General features: G+C 41.8%; 1 protein-coding gene and 1 long non-coding RNA gene across 3 annotated transcripts in view; one reads left to right on the plus strand and one right to left on the minus strand.

The window, feature by feature from the left end:
* NHS (NHS actin remodeling regulator) overlaps window positions 1-20923 on the plus strand; it is a 337890-nt gene that overhangs the window by 279258 nt on the left and 37709 nt on the right. The window contains exons 2-3 of the mRNA XM_026480243.4: window positions 4347-4499; window positions 8993-9126. Of these exons, the coding sequence (XP_026336028.2) occupies window positions 4347-4499; window positions 8993-9126 (287 nt within the window). The remainder of the gene's footprint in view (window positions 1-4346; window positions 4500-8992; window positions 9127-20923) is intronic.
* Window positions 1-20923, minus strand: part of LOC113242263 (uncharacterized) — a 92441-nt gene that overhangs the window by 32445 nt on the left and 39073 nt on the right. The window lies entirely within an intron of this gene.

Raw genomic sequence — 20923 nt, forward strand, 5'->3', positions numbered from 1 at the left:
GAAAATTATCTCCCTTTTGATGAACTCAAAGTCAACTAAGTAGGGATCTTAGACTCCCCATTGCCATATAATGTAACATAATTCACAGGTTTCACCTACACTCAAGGTGGTGGGGGACTACACAGGGTACATACAGGAAAGGACAAGAATCTTGGGGGCTATCCTAGAATTCTGCCTACCACAGGGGGGGCCCTGGATGTATCCAAATAAGCAGAGGAGAAACCTTCTTGCTGTTCTTTGTATCATTTTTATGAGAACAGACATTACTGGGAGTACTAAGACCACTAGCTTTCAAGGCTGAGCCATGGTGTAACTGTTAAACAGGGAAGAAAAGGGGGCAGGGTGAACCTGAAGATGTGAGACAGCTTTGCAATAAATGGCAGTGGTGCAATGAGCTTAGGAATGAGTGTATTCAACTTTCGTTGAACTGTTACTTAGAGAAAGGAATACATTTTTTTTAAGAAGGAAAATGGGAGTTTTCCCTGGAAGAGTTCCATTAGTGCCTGTACGTCTGCCTCCAGTGGACACATAATACTAGTTAATGCTCTGTAACCAAAGGACAAAACCGAAAGCAAAGGGATTAAAGAGTTTTCCTTCCTTTCCTCGTCTAAGAGATAAACACAATTGTGGCAACTGATGAGTGAAATGTTCACCTGCTAATGCATGGCAGAAATCCATTATAGCTTCTCAGCAGATAAAGAAAAAGACTAGATGGGGAGAGGTGAGGTTTCCTAGCCCTGAAGGCTGCCACCGAGAGAGCTGGTTCTTCCCAGGAACCATGACTTGGCTGCCTGTGCTGGAACTCCTGTGCTAGTCTTTGCATCTGCAAATCCACAGTCCTGAGCAGCAGGCAGAGTTTGCAGCCCAGAAACTCAGCACTGGCTTGCCCAGTAGGAACAGTAAGAATGTTTAGGGCATCGGCAAAGCAGTAGTACCAAAAAATGCTTTTTTCAAATAACTTTATATTTAATGTTGAATAATGAGGAAAGAGAATTTTACAGAACTTCTTTACAGAACTTTATGATTGCTAATTTATGCTTTAATTTGGGATTACCCACTGCAGAAGGGTGGGGATGGAGGAGTGGGGACTATGATCTTTTTGGTGTTAGGGACTTTAGAAGTCTAGAGGTCTTGGATTACCCCTAGGGAACGGTATAATAGTAGAACACAGGAGTCAGCCAGAGGGCTCTTCTCCCAACCTACTGCTTCCAGGCACAATCACATCTAAACCATTTTCGCACAAACCAGAGAACACATACTCGAGGAGGGCAAGGATTCTTGAGTGTTTGGTTCTGTGCTATATCCCAGCACCCAGCACTGTGCCTAGGACATAAGAGCTATTTGGAAAATATACCAGGTGTGGATAGATGTTTCCATTTTCAGCAGTCTCTTCCCACCCACCACGTTGCCCATCTCCCTTCATTCACATAAGATTCCAAGGAATCATCCGATAACACTTTGTGTTTCTCACATATACCTCATGATAAAAAATAATCTGAGGGTATTTTCAAATATACAGATTACTAGGCCTCTGTAGGAAATTCTGGTTCAGGAAGTCTAGGCTGGAGCCCAGTAATCTGTTTTTGACAAGCACTTCTGATGAGTCTTTTCTTCAGAAAATAAATAGCAGGAGCTCAGCAGTTCCCCTTACTAAGATTAAGGAGCCATGGCCACTTGACCTGGTTTCTGAGGGGCTATGAAAGTCTTCTGCTCTATCCCCAAGTCACCTGGGCTCAGCCCTGAATCCTGGTTCCTACTTTCCTAAAGGGATGGGCCTGGGAGAGGAGGTGCTCAGGAGCTTCTCTACTCCTGGAACCACGCTCTGAACTTCTTGGCCTCTTCTTTTCCCCAGGCAAGCTCTCTGTTCAGTACCTTCTCCTAGCTGTCACTAGCACATGAATTCCCACCCACCTCTGCTAAGTTGTTAATGACCTTTGCCCTGTTAGATGGCAGTTGACCTCTGCAACCAGACAGCGGCTGACTTTTTAGTCAGTCTTGGTCACTGAACCAGAGCATTCCTCTGAGGGTGGCTACATAAAGCCTCTGCCTTCACATTCCCCACTACTTGACACAGGAGAGAAGGGAGGCTCTGGTCTAGATATGGCCTGCCCTTTCTACCTCAAGGCCTCCCACGTCTCATATGAGGCCTGAAGAGGCGGGTTTCTCCATTAGTGATTCCTCCTAGGTTTTCTTGTCCCCAGAACTCAGTGACCCCTGACTGGTTCACCAAGTACTTAAGGTTTCTAAGGAAAGGGTTGATGTTATAGAGTAACTCAGTAAAGAAAAGTTGCTGTCTTTATGCTTGGCCCCGTAGAACTCTGCCCTAAAAGTACTCTCCCATACCCAGGAAGTTAATTCTGGGATCTCTAACCCTTGGGCCTGAATTCTTCTTAAACAGGAAGAAAAAATCTAGGTCAAAGGGAGTGATCTGCTCTGTAGCTGAAGGTGAGAGAATATAGTACAGTATTCATGGATATGGTTGTCCAATAGAATAACTACCGATAGCTATTTAAACTTAATTTAAATTTTAAAAAATTAAAAATTAAAAAGTGTTTAATAGCTAACGTGGCCAGTGGCTACCACATTGGATGGCATAGCTAATAGAGCATTTCATCATCACAGAAATTTCTGTTGCAGGGCACTGTTTTGCAGGTATGGCATTGTCCCTTTGACCCTGTCCATGTGATGTTTCTTTAGCATCTTCAGAAATATGTCTGTTTCTATTGGTGGTCCTTGTGATTATGATGCATTATTCTAGAAAAAAAAAAGACTATTGAAGACTGCATTAGAACACAAAACCAAGGGGCACCCGGGTGGCTCAGTCAGTTAAGTGTCCGACTCTTGATTTTGGCTCAGGTCATGATCTCAGGGTTGTGAGTCGAGCCCTATGTTGGGCTCCGCACTGAGAGTGGAGCTTGCTTGAGGTTCTCTCTCACTCTGCCCCTCCCCCCACTAGTGTGCACACACTCTCTCAAAAAATAAAACTAAAATTAAAAAAAAGAAAAAGAAAACCAAAACTAATTGCCATAAATGCAGTACCGGGTGGGAGGAGGGGGTTTAATTATCAAAAGGCTGCATTTTCCCCAGTTTTCTTCTATTTCCTTTCTACAAAAGTATCCTACCTCCTTTTCCATTTGTCTTTCTGCTTTATCTGTAGGGTATCTTGTTCCACATAAGGCTTCCCAAAGTGAAATGGTAAACCAGACTTCAAAAAGAAAAGGATCGGAGAAGAACGAAAAGTCTGTTTGGGGCACAGGAATAAACGGCTGGGCAGATCACACCCAAATCATACACTGGGGAAAAGAGGGAAAGAAGCAGAGGGAGACAATGAGACTGGGAGGAACAGGGGTGTGGTCAGGATAGCAGGTCTGGCAGGTGAAGCCCTCTGGGCCAGTTCTCACTATTCCTGAGGTTGGCAAGATGCCCAGGTGCTCAGTAGTTCCTCTGTGCAGTAATTTCTTAACCAGAATCCTCCTGATTAGGACCAGCTCCTCCCATGAGAATTTATCTGAAGATAAATTTATCTGAGGATCACTCATAGGTGATCTCCATCCTGGGCTCAGTATGTACATGAAGACCTGGGGGGGAAGAGGCCTCTTTCCCTGATCTCTTGGATGAGTTGCAAGGACAGTATCCGTCTCCTCACCTGTACTGTCTGTGGTTTCCTCACTTAACCACCAGTACCCCTGTAATGGGTTCTTCAGTGCTTGTCCTCTCCCCTAGATGAAACTAAGGAAGCTGAGCAATGCTTCGAAAGATGGCAGGCAATGGAGTTGGCAGGTGGAGAGCAAGATAAGGTGAAACAGTAAGGGTTGGGGGCAGGGGTCATAGGAGACAGAAAGCAGAGCAAGGGAAAAGCAAAGTTCAGGTGGGCATCAGGAGCGGGTATGCAGAACTTTAATTCTGAGGCCCTGTGGCCAAGAAGACTGGAGCTAGGGTGACCTTTTTGACTCATTAGGCTTTTCTCTGCATTCTTGGAAGGTGGGGACGCCCCCCCACCCACATCCCACTCCCAAGTATGGATGGCCGAGAGTCTGTCCAGGTTGATGAGCGACTGTGTCAGAGAGTACAAGGAGGTGTGGAGAGAAAGTCAGCTGGTCACAGGCAGATGGTTGGTGTCCCGGGGTCTCCATCCCATAGCTTGGAGGCAAAGGTGGTCTCTTTCCACACTGTAAGTGACAAACCTTTCTCCTTTCTCCAGCCTTGAGTGCATTCCTAATGTGAACGCAGTGCTCTGGACTTCCACTCCACCCAGACTCCACCCCTGGCCCCCACTCCAGCCTCTGCCAGATGCATAATTTAAAGCCTGTGATGTCTAACGCCCCACTTTTGTTTTTGTCTTGCAGCCGTCTCCAACCTGGACGTTGAGAGTAAACTGAGCGTGTACTACCGCGCACCATGGCACCAGCAGAGGAACATCTTCCTTCCGGCCACAAGGCCACCGTGCGTGGAGGAGCTGCACCGCCATGCCCGGCAGAGCCTGCAAGCCCTGCGCAGAGGTAACTGATCCCGGGCTCAGGGGGCTTTTTGGGGAGAGAACTCAGAGCTTGTCCCATCCAGGGGCTGTTCTTTGTCCCATCAGTTCCAACACCCCACCTTGTTATAGCAACTACTTTGAAATGCTCCCTTTTCTACACTGAAATGAAATTCATGGGTAATATAACCTACTTATACACATAATTAGAAATAGCACCATGGTCTAAATGTGATAATAAAGAGAATTTAAAAGGAAAATTATATTTGCAATATACAAATGCCTGGGCACAACTACATTAAAGGACATCATAAAGCAATCAGGTGTTTGTGCCTATCTAAAGTAGGTTTGGATTAAATAAAGATAATCAGAAGCCATTTTGAACAAAAAGTAGAGGGAAATGAAGGAGTTGAGGGGCAGGAAGACACAACCATAAAAACTGGTGCATTCTGCATACATTAAACATGAGCAAAAAACCACAAAAAGCAAAAACAAAACAAAAAAACAAAAACAAAAAACAAAAAAACCTTTGGGTTATAATTAAAAGAGAATTAGGTTTGACTCAGAAATAGGTTCTAGGCTTTTCCCTTACAAGAAATGCTGGTAGGACACAGGTGGGACCTAGGGCACTATTTGTTCAGGACCCTCCTGTGCATTGTAGGACAGCTGTCATCCTTGGCTCCCACCTAGTCATCTAACAACCAGAACCTCCCTCAGGGGATGTGCTCCTGTCAAGAACCAGGGATCTGGTCCATTCTACAGCGGGGCACGTGGAGGCCTAGAGAGATTAGAAAACTTGCTCAGGGTCACATACAGCCCATTAGGTAGAGTGCCAAGACCCCAATCCAGGCCTCCAGACCCCCAGCCAGAGCTCTGTTCCTCCTCACCATAAACCGTGTCCCAGGAAAATAAATATTTCTATTTCTCTTTTTCTCACAGTTCTGAAAAAGCCAGAGATAGGCACATAGCAGGTGAGGTAGAAGGTAACAGACTTCTCTTACTTTCCAGTGGCTTAAACCCATTGTAGTGAGGACAAGGAGATTAAACACTGGCATGACCCTTTTAGAGCCCGCTAAGTTGGGTATCAGAAGTTGGCACGCCAGCTTTTTTGGCCTTTAGATTTTCTGCTGTGGAAACAGATGATATCTGTACATTCAGTGCCTTTGTTCCAAATTCCCTATGCTCCTTTAAGGAATGGTATTTTCCAAAAGTATTACAATTCAAATAGAACATTTTAATGTCACTGCGAGGATGGAGAAATGACACATTTGTTTTCAGCTTATTTTCTTCCACATGTTTATGACTTCTCCCTTTCCCCATATCCCTAGTCTTGTACCCCTTTAATGAAAGAATTAACCTACTAATATCCCTAACACAACTGTTTCTAAAAACTCCCCTTGGTTATTGGTGGTAGATACTGTGACACTCATAATAAAGAGTAATGACCAGTATCCTCTAGAAGTATCTCTGGCATTCTTACAATTCACTTCAGTTTTTTAAATTGAGTCACTTCAATTTTGTAGTTGGCTAAAAAGTCCTTCTTTACCAAATCTTTAGTGCAAGCCACCTTCTGGAAATCTTCCTTAACATACTCACCATTCCTTTGCAGCCTCGATTAGGCACCCTTCCCATAATAATATCTTTTGCATCCTCCCAGTCGTGCCACTTACAAGCTTATATCATCACTAACCTCTTATAGGCCTGTCTTCCACCATTAATCCATGAGCAACTCAAGAACTCGGATGGTGTCTTAATTTTTTTATTCAAATCACTTAGCATGAACCTGAGAGTAGGTCCTCAATGCATGTGTGTGTAAGTAAATCAAATTCTGTAGAAAACTGGTTGAGCATTGAGGGCATAGAATGATGACAGAGGAATCTGATCATTCTCACTAAATACTTTCTCTGATCCCATCATCAGAGAGCTTGAGTTACGTTAGCCCTTTAGACATAATTATTTTTATCCCTTTATTATTATTCATAAGTCATCCCTGATTAGATTTTTCCAGATTCAACCAGATAACATTAAGCTGCTTGTAAGCTATCACATTTCACTGTGTTGTCGGGTTTGGACTTAATGACAGAACTGAGGAACAGCAAGTGCCAATATCAATTTTCTCAGAACTTCCTCCTGGGGGCTGAGAGAGGGATATAAGGCCTCCTGGGGTTTTGGAAGGAAGACTGTGGAGCTGCATCTTGTCCTCCACAGACTGGCTTTCTTTGAGGCTGTCTCAACAGCAAATCTTGGGTGTAGTAGTTTTAATAGCACTGCAGAGAGCCATAAACAGGAATTATAGGCATCATAGAATTAAAAACATGCAGTGTGGAATTAAAATTAGAAAGTGACTTTTTTTTTTTAACCTTGTCCAAGAAACAGTAGCTTAGCAGTGCATTCATCAGAATACCACTTCTGCCATCTGGTGGCCATGACTAACACCTACCAAAGAACGGCCTTGCTCGGCAAATGCCGCAGTGAGCTTCCCTGGAGGTTCTCTATTTGGACAGCTGGAAGATCCTGGCTTCCACCAGAAGTGAGTGGATAATGAAGCACAGATGAGTAAAGCTGTGGTGGCAGCAGCACTGTGCTCCTTTGGGAGATGAGGCTGTAAGGAGAGAGCTGGGGGGACTGAGATCAGAACCTAGAAATTGGCTGCTTTCAAGATCTGCTCAATAGCAAACCCCTCCACAAAGCCTACTGAGGCCCAAGCATTGTGCTAAACCTAGGATTCAGAGAGCAGTACCTAACATTTGGTCCCTGTCCACAAGGAATGCCTGTCTAGTGAAGGAGACAGACAAGTAGCCAGGTAATCTCAACACAGTGATATGGGTGCTCAGAGGAAAGGCACTAATCATGTCATGGAGCTTCAGAGAAGGCGTCCCAGAGCAAGTTACACCTCACGGGATTTCATCTGATTCCTCTTTTCCCCCTTTTTTCTTAGCAATTCTTTGTACTCAGAGCCAATAATGGCTTTAAGTGATACCATCATTTATGTTTATAAGATAGGAAGAGAGATTACTAAGCGGCTATAAAGAGATATTTATATTTTAGATTTTCTTTCAAGTTTCAGGGCTGAGGTCTGAGTTCCACTGGTCTAAAGGAATAAGGACCAAGAGTCTACTGCAGTTTCAGACTCTAGCAGATGAATGTTCTCCCCACCACACTGCCAGAAAAGAAGTGTTATTAGGGAGCCATTAATCTAGCCTGCCTCCTCCCAGCCTAGGGCAAATAAAAGAGAGAGATTTAAGAAAGTGTAGGAAGGGAGCAACTAAATGGGAAATTGAGTTGATGTCTGCCTCCTGACTCCCTTCCTCTAGCCTCTTCCTAACCAGTGACACCTGCATTCTACTCCTCATTATGAATTTTAAAATGTAATTTTTTCCTTGTGCTGCCCATTTAGAAAAGCCCACTGTTTGCTTGCAAAGAAAAAAGAGGGTGGCACTGGAGGTAGACACTTTAACAAGGAAGACGTTTATCTCAAAAGGGCTTTCTGATAAACACTGGCTGTGGTGGCAGTTTAGCACAGACTACCTCTATGGTGACTTCGTATCTTGGTTAGATGAGGAGGCCCCGGGCATGAGCGTGGGCTGGATTTGCAGGCAGGGGGGCCTTTAGTGTGGCCAGTGTGTTGGGCAGGGTGTGTTCTGTAGCTCACTGAGACACCCAGAAAGCTAAACTGTGCCCTTGGTGGCTCAGTGATTCTTGTTATGAAGTCAGGACCACTTCATCCCACAAAGAGAAATTTCTTGGCTTTCTCAGAGGTAGCTTTATTCCTAAATCAGACAACTGTCATCATTGGGATTCCTTTACTTTCTCTAGGAGCCTAGAATTTCAAAGCCCTCTGAGTATTAGGCATGACAGAGCTTAGATGGTTGCAATGGTGTGCTGGTCACAGGCTGTCTAGAAAAGAAAATGTATATAAATAAACAGATGGTAGAAAGATAAATAAAAGCCCTGATGTGTAACACCAATTTCTGCGATGTAAATACCTCTACCGTGCCCTATTTCAAGCTACTAATAGTTTAAAAACTGGCCTGCAAAATTCCTGACCATGTAGCAGTCCACATCGCTGAGCCAGTGTGAGCTGACCCCATCACCCACTGGGTGGCTGTGAGCATTTGTTCCTGCTGCTCCCCAGGGGGCTCTGGCCTGTCTCTGCCTCCAACCCACTCCAGCATCAGTGTCAGCAAATCTCCCACCATTGGTCTAGACTTTTTTTTTTTTTTTTTGCTCATGTTGTTTTGAAATAAAGCATGTTGAAAATATACTGCTTTTTCCAAACTCAGAGCCATCTCGTACAAAGATTATGAGATGGACCCACTAAAATGTAAGTGCCCATTTTCATATTAATGTGAAGTGAAAGTTTAGTTTGAAACAATTCTGAAAATCTTATTTGGTATACAGATGTGCTACATTAGGAAAAACTTGCTTTTTTCTAGCTGTTTGCTCACCCTCCCAAGGGGGAAAGAGAAATGGAAAATGCCAAGGATGTTTCTGTATTATTGCTTTTTCTGTCCCCAGAACACCGGAGCCGGAGTGATCGCCGGGAGCAGAGAGCCGCTGTCCCCCTTTCTGTAGCAGCTCCTCCACTGCCAGCCTATCCCCCAGCTCACAGCCAGAGGAGGCGCGAAGTTAAGGACCGGCACTTCTTAACGGTGAGCTTGGTGGCCAGCCAGCAGCCCCCGGCTTTGCTCATCAGCAAGCATGAGTGGGTCTCGGGAGTCCATTTCCTTCCTCCTAGTGGAGGAGGCTGGGCCACCTAAGAGAGCAAGTCATGGGCATTTGACAGCAACTGGATTTTTTTTTCCCCTTTCATTCATGCCTCTTTTGGGGAACAGAGTGGGAATACAGAAGTATCTTTTTTTAGTTAACTGGTTGCACAATGCAGCAAAGCAATAATAATTAAAATCAGGGGGAAATTTTTGCTTCAAATACTAGTTTTTCTGTATACAAGCTGAAAGAGGGCAGGTTACTTCTTTGGCCTCAGTTCCCTCATCTGTAATATGGGGATATCAATAGCACCTCGTTCATAAAGTTTGAGGGACAAATGAGATAAGGCATGGAAAGAATGTAGCACGGTGCCTGGCACAGAGTAAGACCTCAATAAATGTTCACTGTTACTGGTCGGGTGATAGTGTAGATGACTCGGTAGGGTGGGTTGGGAAAAAAACTTAAATAATGTGAAAAATCATCACTTGAAGATGAGCCATGTCATCATTTTATGCTTTCCCATTCTATAAGGGAGGCTAATACTGCAGGGTGACCAGTTACCCGAGTGTCCTCATCACTGCTGGTGATTTCCGCTTTGCCTGGGTGGGTGTGGCTGTAGCTCAGCCCAAGCCCCCAAGTATGAATCACAGTTGAAGCTGAGCCCAGCTTGGAACACCTACAAACATCATCATAAGTGTGCTTTCTAAAGCCTCGGTGTGGATAGGTGAACACTTTGTGGCTCTGAGGAGGGTATCGTTGAAGTGAGGAGCTATGATTTCTGTGACCAAATCAGCCCATGTGGCCGCTGGAATGGCTGGATCCCTGTCATTACAGTTTGAGGCCCAAAGTCTAAAGAAGTTATGAGTGTGGGTCCAAGTTGAGGTTTTTACTTGGAATTAAGTTTCCATGGTAATAAACCCTGCACCCTTCCGGCTTTTACAATACGCAAAACAGATGCAAAATATTTGGACTGCAGGATGCCAAACATCCAGCTGAAACAGACTTCATCTAAATGAATCTGCATGTTATAACATGTCCAGATAAAATAGTGAGTGATATTGACCAATACATAGATATTTTTTCCTACTTGTGGCTGTACCGTGGGCTCCATGTCCTTCAGGCTCATCAAGTCCACGCAGTGCCGTGTCACACTCACCTACGTTGCTGCAGTGCAGCCCAGGGATAAGAAAGGAAGGTGAGAGGCTCTTAGGGCTTTCTAGGTCTTTATATAGAGCAGTTACACATGCTAGTGATTTGTCATAAAAGCCCCTGCTCGACAAAAGTTTTATTAAGCTCAAATCTGCTTGCTAAAGCATTTGCTTTTAATGAGGCATTTTCTGCATAAAAATGCTAAAAATATTTTTCCATTCATTATAATGTGTTTTGTGGCTCATTAAGTTGTTTTTTTCAGGGGGGCGGGTGGGAGAGAATAATGTTGAGCATTTACAGAAATGACATAAAAAGATCACCATTTGTCATAGTCCACATAATTTTTAATAATGTCTAAATACCAAAGTAAGGCTATAGGAAAAAGCCTAAAATAATGAATAACAATGGGGTGCTTCATTTACCCAACAAACATCAAAAAGAGGAGGAGTCTAGAGCATACTTCTGTAAACCAGAAAATGTACCCATCTCAAATGACAATACTTAAAATCTCCCCACTTACTTAGAAATACTGTTTCATTTCTTTGAGTTTGGGTCACCAAGTTCACTGGAAGAGTTTCCATTCAAGTTATATCCCTCAGACATGGGTGACTCAGAACATAGTTCTATGCATTAAGCTTACAAGGGCCATATATTGCTGCCAGAAAAAAGGCTGCAGGTATAGCGACAGGAAATTTGCAGCCACATTGCTGGACATTTTCTTAGCATTCATAAGGAGACTAATACACAATCTTCCACAACTCTGCAAACTATCATACTGTGGTTTGGTCATTAAGGGTACAGACTATGAAGTCAAACTGCCTGGATTTAAATACCAGCTCTACCATTTATTAGGCTGTGTGACCCTGAACAAGTTAATCATTTCAGTGTCTCAGGGATAATAGTAGATAGTACCTCATAAGTTTGAGACAAAGACTGAATGTGTTAATACATGTAAATAGTACCTAATGCATAATAAGCACTCAATATGTATTAGACATCATCATCAACAGCCAATCAAGTTCATGAAGTATCAGTGATATAGAATAAGATTATGGGTCTAACTAGGTTTAAATCCCAGCTCTACAATTTCTTCGGTTGTGTGATTTTTGAAAAAGTTTTATCTTTGAGTCCCAGTTTCTTTATCTGTGAAATGGGGATAACTTCAATTTTACAAGGTTAAGATTTAAAAGCGTTATGTAAATACAATTAAATCGTATGTGTGTGAAAAAGTGCCTAAAACACAAATATCTGAATCTATATTCATAATCAAACTCTTACCCTCAAATGAAAAGTCTGTAACATATACTCACATATAAGACTAGAGGAAGTATAAGTTGTTATACTCTTTCTAGAGGGCAATTTCCCAATATTTATCAAACTATAAGATTAAATTATGCTAAGTGAAATAAGACAAATGCCATATGATTTCACTTGTATGTGGAATCTAAAAACCAAAACAAAAGCAGAAACAGACCCATAAATACAGAAAACAAACTGATGGTTGCCGGAGGAAAGAGGAGAGGGGCCAAATGGGTGAAGGGCAGTGGGAGGTACAGGCTTCCAGTCATGGAATGAATAAGTCATGGGGATAAAAGGTACAGCATAGGGACTATAGTCAGCGGTATTGTAATAGCACTGTATGGTGACAGACGGTAGCTACACTTGTGGTGAGCACAGCATAATGCAGCATAGATTTGTCACATCACTGTTGTACACCTGAAACTAATGTTAACACTGTGTCTCAATTATACTTCAATAAAAAAATGTGGCCAAAAAAAAAACTTATAAGATGGGGCACCTGGCTGGCTCAGTCGGTAGAGTGTGCGTCTCTCAATCTCGGGGTTGTGGGCTCGAGCCTCACACTGGGTGTAGAGAATATTTAAAAAAATAAAAACCTTACCAAAAAAGAAAAACCCTATAAGATATTCATACCCTTTGATCCAGCAATTCTATGTAGGAATTTATCCCAAGGCAATGCAAAGATTATTCACTAGGATGTTCATCAAAGCACTGTTTGGAATAGGAAAAATAGTTACAAATATCTTAAATATCCAACAGTAAGTACTTGATGAATTCTGATATATTCATAGGATAGACTACAGTATCAAAAATAGTGTTAAAGAATATTCAATGACATGGAAAATGTATAGCACCAGGGATTTTTAAGTAGTATATAAAATTGTGTATGGTATGAGCTCAAAAATATCTATGAGTGTATATGTGAGTATATATACATGCATGCATAGGAAAAAAGGCTGGAAGGCTATTTACCTGTGGTTCTCAAACTGTGTGATGAGGTCCTCCAGGGCACTGTAGTGAAATCCTAAGGGTGCATTGGGATATTTTAAATTTTCAGTGTCCTCTGTTTATATCTGGTGATGGCTCCAAAGTAGCCTCATAGCTCTTGCAAGTGGAAAGAGGGGATGCTTGGTTTGTTTCTTGACATGTAATTTAAATCAGAAGTTCTCCAAGAGGAACAAACTGACCAGCCAATTTAGCTTAAAACGTGCTGTCAGCTGAAAATTCAAGGTCTCTCTCACAATTTGAAAGCCCATCTGGGAATCCTCCTCCTTCAAGGGTGGCAAAGGAGATGATCACAGGCACAAATGGTTTTCCAGAAGAATTCTAAACCTTCCAAGTCCAGATAATCCCAATGCTCTATAAATTGTTTCAGAGCACTGAAAATAAAATAGAACTTCCCCATTTCTTTTCTTTTATGAATATTTTATGAAGGTTTGACACCTAAACCTGATAAAGAATGGAAGGAAGGGAGGGGGAGGGAACTACAGACCAATATCACTCAGATTATTTATGTGGAAATAATAAATGTTAGCAAACAAAATACATTAATACACCATGACTAAATGGCATTTATTCTAGGAATAGAAGGTTGGTTCAATATTAAGAAATCTATTAGTGTAACGCAACTAATGAAGCATCGAACTTTACATCGGAATCCGGGGATGTACTGTATGGTGACTAACACAATATAATAAAAAATCATTAAAAAAAGGGGAAAATAAAAGACATTATTCTCTCAAAAAAAAATCTATTAGTGTAGTATACCATATCTAAAGGAAAAAAAACCCATTTGATTATCTCCATAGATGCCAGAGAGGCCCTAAAATTCAACACCTATTCTTTATAAAAAGACTTGAGAAAATAGAATTGAGTGGTACTTCATTAACATGATAAAATGTACATACTTTAGTCCTAAAGCCAGTCTCTTAATGGGGAAACACTAGAGGCATTTCCACTAAAATCAGGAACAAGGCAAAGATGCTCACGATCTCTGCTACTAATTAATATTATACTAGAGAGATTAATCAATGCAATTGGACAAAATCAATTACAGGCATAAGATTTGACAAGGAAGAAGTAAAGCTATATCTAGTTGCAGATGATATGATACTATAGGAGTTTCCTGGTAGAGAATCAATGATAAAACTAGAACACTTAAAGAATTCAGTAAGGTAGCAGGATACAAACACACAAAAATCAATAGCCTTCATTTACACAAATGATAGCCAATTAAAAGACCTAGTAGTAGAGAAAACTCCATTTACAGCAATAACGAGATTAAATAGGAATTAATTTACTAGAATTTGCAAAACCTGTATGAGAAAAACTATAAAGCATTCCTAAACACAAAATTAGATTTTCTCAAATGGAAGGGTGTCCCCTATGCTTGGAAAGAATAATTCAACATTATAAGTAGGTCAGTTCTAAGTTGATTTATAAATTTAACACAATCTCAATAAAAATACCAATAAGCTTTCTTTTAAATGGAGTTAGACCCATTGATGCTAAAGTTCTTAGGGAAAAACAAACATACAAGAATAGCCAGGAAAACATTGACAAAGGAAACCAATAAGGGGTAAGTAGCTCTACCAGGCATTAAAATACCTTTAAAGCCTTTATAATTACAATAGTGTGGTACTAATATATGAATAGAAATATATACCAGTAGAAAAAAAGAAAAATACACCACTAGAAAAGAATACAAAGTCCAGAAATCAACCTGAATATATACGAAAACATAATCTATGATAAGACAGTATCCCAAAACACTAAGGCAAAAGATGGGAGTTTTTTAATGATGCTGGAACAACTGGGTAGCCACTTGGTAAGAGAAAAAATTTCATCAGAGTTTCTCAACCTCAGCATTATTGCTATTTTGAGTCTGATAATTCTTTGCTATGGGGGCTGTCCTGTGCACTGTGCTGTTTAGCAGCATGCTTGGCCCCTACCCAAGAGATGCCAGGAGCACTCTTCCCCCTAGTTTTGACAACCCAAAATGTCTCCAGACACTGCCAAATGTCCCCTGGGGAGAAAAAAATTGCCCCTGGTTGAGAACTATGTAATTAGATCCATACCTCACACCAAACACAAGATTAAGCTCCTAATGGATCAGAGGCCTAAACATAAAAAATCAAACCATACAAGTACTAGAGGAAAATAGGGGTGAACTATTCTTTAACCTCAGTCTATAAAAAGGCTTTCTAACTCTGACTCAAAATACAGAGGCAGTAAAAGATTGATAAATCTGAACAGTAAATATTTTTGTATGCTCAAACACCATAAAGTCAAAAGATAAGCAAAAATTGGGAGAAAATATGTGCAATATATATCACAAAGGACTAATATCACTAATAGATAAATACCTCTTCAAAACTGAGGGACAAAGAAAGGAACAAAAACCTGGTAGAAAAATGGGGGGAAAGCCTTGAACAGACAATCCAGAAAACACATAAAAATGTTGCTTAAACTTGAAAACTGTTCAACTCACTCATAATTAGAGAAATGCAAACAACATTTATGTTGAGAAATCATTTATCACCTAATTAGATTGGCAAAAATTAAACAATGTGACAACATAATCTGGTGAAACTGGGGGGAAACAGGCACCCACAAACATTGCTGGTGAGAATGCAAACTTGGTACAACCTATCTGGAGGGGAATTTGGCAATATCTAACAAAACTATGTATACACTTACTTTTCGCCCTAGCAATCCCACCAAAGATACACCTCCAATAATACAAAAAGATTAATCATTGCGGTGTTGCTTAAAATTACAAGATATTGTAAACAACCAAAAGCCTATATGTAGATGGATATATTTAAGAGATATTTATCTATGAGTGATATTAGTCCTTTTTCTGTGGCACAAGGACCAGTACTGATGGAATAAACTACAGGACATCCACACGATGGAGTACTATGCAGCTGTAAAAAATGAGGATGATCTTTAAGGAGTGATTTCCAGGACATATTCTTTTTTTTTTTTTTAAGATTTTATTTATTTATTTGACAGAGATAGAGACAGCCAGCGAGAGAGGGAACACAAGCAGGGGGAGTGGGAGAAGAAGAAGCAGGCTCATAGCGGAAGAGCCTGATGTGGGGCTCGATCCCATAATGCCGGGATCGTGCCCTGAGCCGAAGGCAGACGCTTAACCGCTGTGCCACCCAGGCGCCCCTCCAGGACATATTCTTAAGTGAAAAAGGCAAAGCCCAAGGTTCAAGCACAAGATGGCAGTGTAGGAAGGCCCTAAACTGACCTCCTCCATGGAACACACCGAATTGCACCTATTAGAACAATTCCACCTGAAGAAGAACTGAGAACTAACTGAACAGTTTCTGAACAACGAAAGATGGAGAGAAGAGCAAGACAGAGTAACAAAGGGAACCCCTACACTCACACTGTGAACAGCCGTGGGGAGGGATAGTACTGAGGAACTGGGAATAGATCCCTCTGTCCTTGGGCACAGAAAAAAAAAAAGCCACAGTTTTAAGGAGCAAGTAGCATATAAAAGACACAACACTAGAACTCTGCCAAGCAGTGCAGGAGCTGTGGGAATGTTCTCCAGGTCAGAGCAACTGGAGAACAACACAGTTTATGTTCTCGTGTCACCTTAAAAGCCTGGAATGGAGCAGGGTCCAGACTCTGTAACAGGTGGGTCTGGTCCTCACAGGGAGCTTGCAACTTCAGCAAGCCAAGGGTCCAAAGCCCACACCAGCTTCAGTTGCACTGAAGTACAGAAAAAAAAAAAAAAAGCCAAGTTTACAAGGGCCAAATAGCTTTGGGAACACTCTCTTCCCCTCCACCTTAAAAGCCCAGACAGGAACTGGATCCAGGTACCCTAAGTGGTGAGTCTGGATGCCATAACTGGCAGGTCTGGTCATCACAAGGAGCTTCTGACCTCAGCAAAGCCCAGGGTCTGCGAGAGCGCACCAACCCTGGTCACAGTGGGACACAGAAAGAAAAAAAAAAAGCCATATTTTAAAAGGGCAAAGGAATAGCTGGGATGTTCTTTTCCCCTCCACCCTAAAATCCCAGACGAGAACAGGGTTTGGCTCACAGTGAGCTTGCCACCTCTGCTAGCCTAGGATCCACAAGCCCACAACAGCCCACAACTACCCTGTGGTGCTGGGGCACAGAAAATAAGCCACGTTTTTGTTTTTAATTGAAAAAATTATTTTTATTTTATTTTTTAAATTTGTATTGTTTGGCTTTTATTTTTTTTTCTTTTCCTCTTCTTTTAAAAATTTTTTTAAATTTTTTTTTCTTTCTATAAAAAGCCACAGTTTAAAAGAACTAACATATACAGCTATAGCTACAGCCAGCCAGCAAAAGTCACCAAACACACACAGTCTACAGAGGGGACAACATATACAAGGCCACTCCAATTTTAGGAGAAGTAGCCTTTCTGCCTAATCCATAGAAACACTAAAAGTTGAGCAAAATGGGGATATAGAGGAATATGCTCCAAAAGAGAGAAAAAGATAAAAACCTCAGAAAAAGAACTAAATGAAACAGAGATAAGCTATATGCCTAATAAAGAATTTAAAATAATGATCGTGAAGATAATCAGTGGGCTGGAGAAAAAAGTGGAAGAATTCAGTAAGCCCATCAAGAAAGAGAAAATACTAAAAAGAACCAATCAGAGTTGAAGAATACAATTGAAATAAAAAACACTAGAGTCAACAGATTAGAGGATGCAGAAGAATATATCAGCAATCTGGAAGACAGCATAATGGAAAGCACACAAATGGAAGAGCAAAAAGGATTTTTTTTAAAGATTTTATTTTCTTGAGAAAGAGATGGAGAGAGCACACGCTGGGGGAGGAGAAGAGGGAGAGGGAGAAGCAGACTCCCCACTGAGCAGGGAGCCTGACACGGGTGATCCCAGGACCCCAGGATCATGACCTGAGCCATAGACACTTAACTGAGCCACGCATGCGTCCCAAGAGAATAATTTTTTTTCAAATGAGGCTAGATTAAGAGATCTCTTAGACAATATAAAGTGAACAAACATTCACAATATAGGGGTCCCAAAAGAAGAGAGAGAGAAAAAAAGGTATAGAAAACTTATTTGAAGAAATAATAACTGAAAACTTCCCTAACCTAGGGAACGAAACAGATATCCATGCCCAAGAAGCACAGAATTCCAAACACACCATGGCACACAATAATTAAAATGTCAAAGTTAGAGAATTTTAAAAGCAGAAAGAGAGAAACAAAAAGTTACCTGCAAGGGAAAACCTATAAGGCTATCAGCTGATTTCTCAGCAGATACTTTGCAGGCCAAAAGGGAGTGCATGATATATTTACAGTTCTTGAAAGGAAAAAACCTGCAACCAAGAATACTTTACTGGCAAGGTTATCATTCAGATTTGAAGGAGAGTTAGAGTTTCCCAGACAAATGAAAGATAAAATGAGTTTATCATCACTAACCAGTCTCACAAGAAATGTTAAAGGGACTTCTTTAAAGTGGGAAAGAAACAGCTATAATTAGACATGAAAACTTATGAAGAGAAAGATGTAAAATACGACAACATATACATTAAGTGTGGAGAAGGGAGTAAAAAAGGAAGAGAAAGGTAAAAGAAAATTAAATTTTTTTCTTTTCCTATTTTTTTAGACTGTATTTGAACTTAAATGACCAAACCTCATAACCACAAACCCAAAACCTATGATAGATATACAAAAAATAAAAAGAAAGCCAAACATAACACTATAGAAACTCATCAAACAAAGAAAGACAGCAAGAGAAGAAGGAGCCACAAAGGACTACAAAAACAACCAGAAAACAGATTTTATTTTATTTTTTTTTAAAGATTTTATTTATTTATTCGACAGAGAGAGACAGCCAGCGAGAGAGGGAACACAAGCAGGGGGAGTTGGAGAGGAAGAAGCAGGCTCATAGCGGAAGAGCCTGATGTGGGACTCGATCCCCTAACGCCAGGATCACGCCCTGAGCCGAAGGCAGACGATTAACCGCTGTGCCACCCAGGCGCCCCCAGAAAACAGATTTTAAAATGGCAATAAGTACATACCTATCAATAATTACTTTAAATGTAAATGGCCTAAATGCTGCAATCAAAAGATGTAAGGTGGCAGAATAGATTAAAAAAGACCCACGTAGACTTCTGGGAAAGATGGTGGAACAGGAGGATCCTGGGCTCATCTATCCCAAAGACACAACTAGAAAACACCCACATCAGTGTAAATAAACCAGAAAACAACTAGAAGACTGACAGAACATTCTCTCACAGCTAAATGTAGAGAAGAGGCCACATCAAAGAGAATAGGAAGGGCTGAGATGCAGTGGGGAGCCAAATTGGCAGGACTGTCCACAGGAGGGAGAGATGCTGCTGGCACAAAGAAGGGAGAGGAAAGGACCCTGCACCAGGCACCCCAGGCATGGGGCCTGCACTGCAAAAATGAATCTCCATAACATTTGGCTTTGAAGGCCAGAGGGGCCTGACTTTGCAAGTTTTTACAATAAGTAGGGCTTAACACCTGGAACTTTAAAAATCAGCAGGCTCAGCTCTGCAGGAGCTGGGAAGGCCACAGGGAACTGAGTCCCCACCCTTAAAGAGACAGCATAACAAACAGCCCCACTGAGATACAGCATAGAAGCAATAGTTTAAAAACTGCCTGAGATATACTGTAAGGAAATTTATTTACTAATTTCAAACCTTGTGCTGGAGGGGCAGGGAACTTTGGGAGACTTCTCCAAGAACAAAAGAGCTGGTGGGTGCCCTTTCCCTCCCCTGCCCCCCAGCCTAGTTACATGGACACCTGCAGGAACCACCAAAGCGCAATACTCTCCACCTAGCTTGCTGACAGCTTGTGTCCAGACGCCATGCTCTTCTGCAGATCTGTCCCCTCCAATCCAGCAGGATTCCACAGGAATTCTCCTGGGCACCTGCAGCTCCCCACCCACAGCAGACTGGCTCAAACCTTGCTGGCACCACATGCCTGGCCCCTGTATTCTCCCTACAAACATGTCCCTTCCAATATGCCCTTGGCCAGAGCCCATCCAAAGCAGTGCCAAAGCCTGACTGTGTGCAAGCAGCCCTGACAGGAGCCAGCACCACTCTAAAGTGACTCCTGGGGAAAATAACCACACACACTAGTAGGACTGCAGCCCCAGCAGTGTGCCAGGGGCAGACATCAGGTCTGACTGCAGGCCCCACCCACCTATGAAAGCTTCTCAGGGCACAACACAGGGAAAGTGCCCTGCAGTTTGATGCTACCACAGCTCTGGCAAAAGCCTGATGTAACTCAACTTAAGCCCAAGGTGGCCCCAGACTGGCCCACTAACAACATGGCAACCAAATCCTGTCTACAACAGGCAAAGAGAGCCACTAGAGACAAATGGACTGAAGGCCAATACAGCACAGCCACAACAGTAGGGCACATGCAACACGTATAGGAGACCACCCCTGAAGTGCCAGGTTCTGGTGAACAGGGAATGTTGCACTGCAGGGCACTACAGGACTTCCTCTCCATAAGGCCACTACTTTCAAGAGCAGGATACATGGCTGACTTTCCTAACATGTAGAAACACAGAGAGTTAGGAAAAATGAGAAGACCCAGGAATATGTCCTGAATGAAGGAAAAGGACGAAACTGAAGCAAGACAGCTAAATGAAACAGAGATAAGTAATATGCCTGATAGAGAATTTAAAGTAACTGTCATAAAAATTCTCACTGGACTTGAGAAAAGAGTGCAGGACCTCAGTGAGACCTTCAACAAAGAGAAAGGAAACATAAAAAAGAACCAATCATAGATGAAGAACTCAATAACTGAAATTAAAAATACACTAGACAGAATAAATGGTAGACTAGAGAAAGCAGAACGGGTCAGTGATGTGGAGGATAGGGTAAGGGAAAGCAATCAAGTAGAATGGTAGAGAGAAAAAAGAATAAAAAATGAAAATAGATTAAGGGCACTCAGTGACACCATCAAGCCTAATAATATTAACATTAGAGGGGTCCCAGAAGGAGAAGAGAGAAAAGGGGGCAGAAAATTTATTTGAAGAAATAATAGCTGAAAAATTCCCAAGCCTAGGGAAGAAAGCAGAAATCCAGATCCAAGAGGCACAGAGAGCCCCCAACAAAATCAACCCAAGGAGGTCCACACCAAGACACGTAGTAATTAAAATGGTAAAAAGTAGTGATGAAAAGAGAATTTTAAAAACAGCAAGAGAAAAGAAAACAGTTACATACAAGGGAAATCCCAAAAAGTTATCAGCTGATTTTTCAGCAGGAACTCTGTAGGTCAGAAGAGAGTGGCATGGTA

This window comes from Ursus arctos, chromosome X (assembly GCF_023065955.2).
Source record: "Ursus arctos isolate Adak ecotype North America chromosome X, UrsArc2.0, whole genome shotgun sequence".
Taxonomy (NCBI): domain Eukaryota; kingdom Metazoa; phylum Chordata; class Mammalia; order Carnivora; family Ursidae; genus Ursus; species Ursus arctos.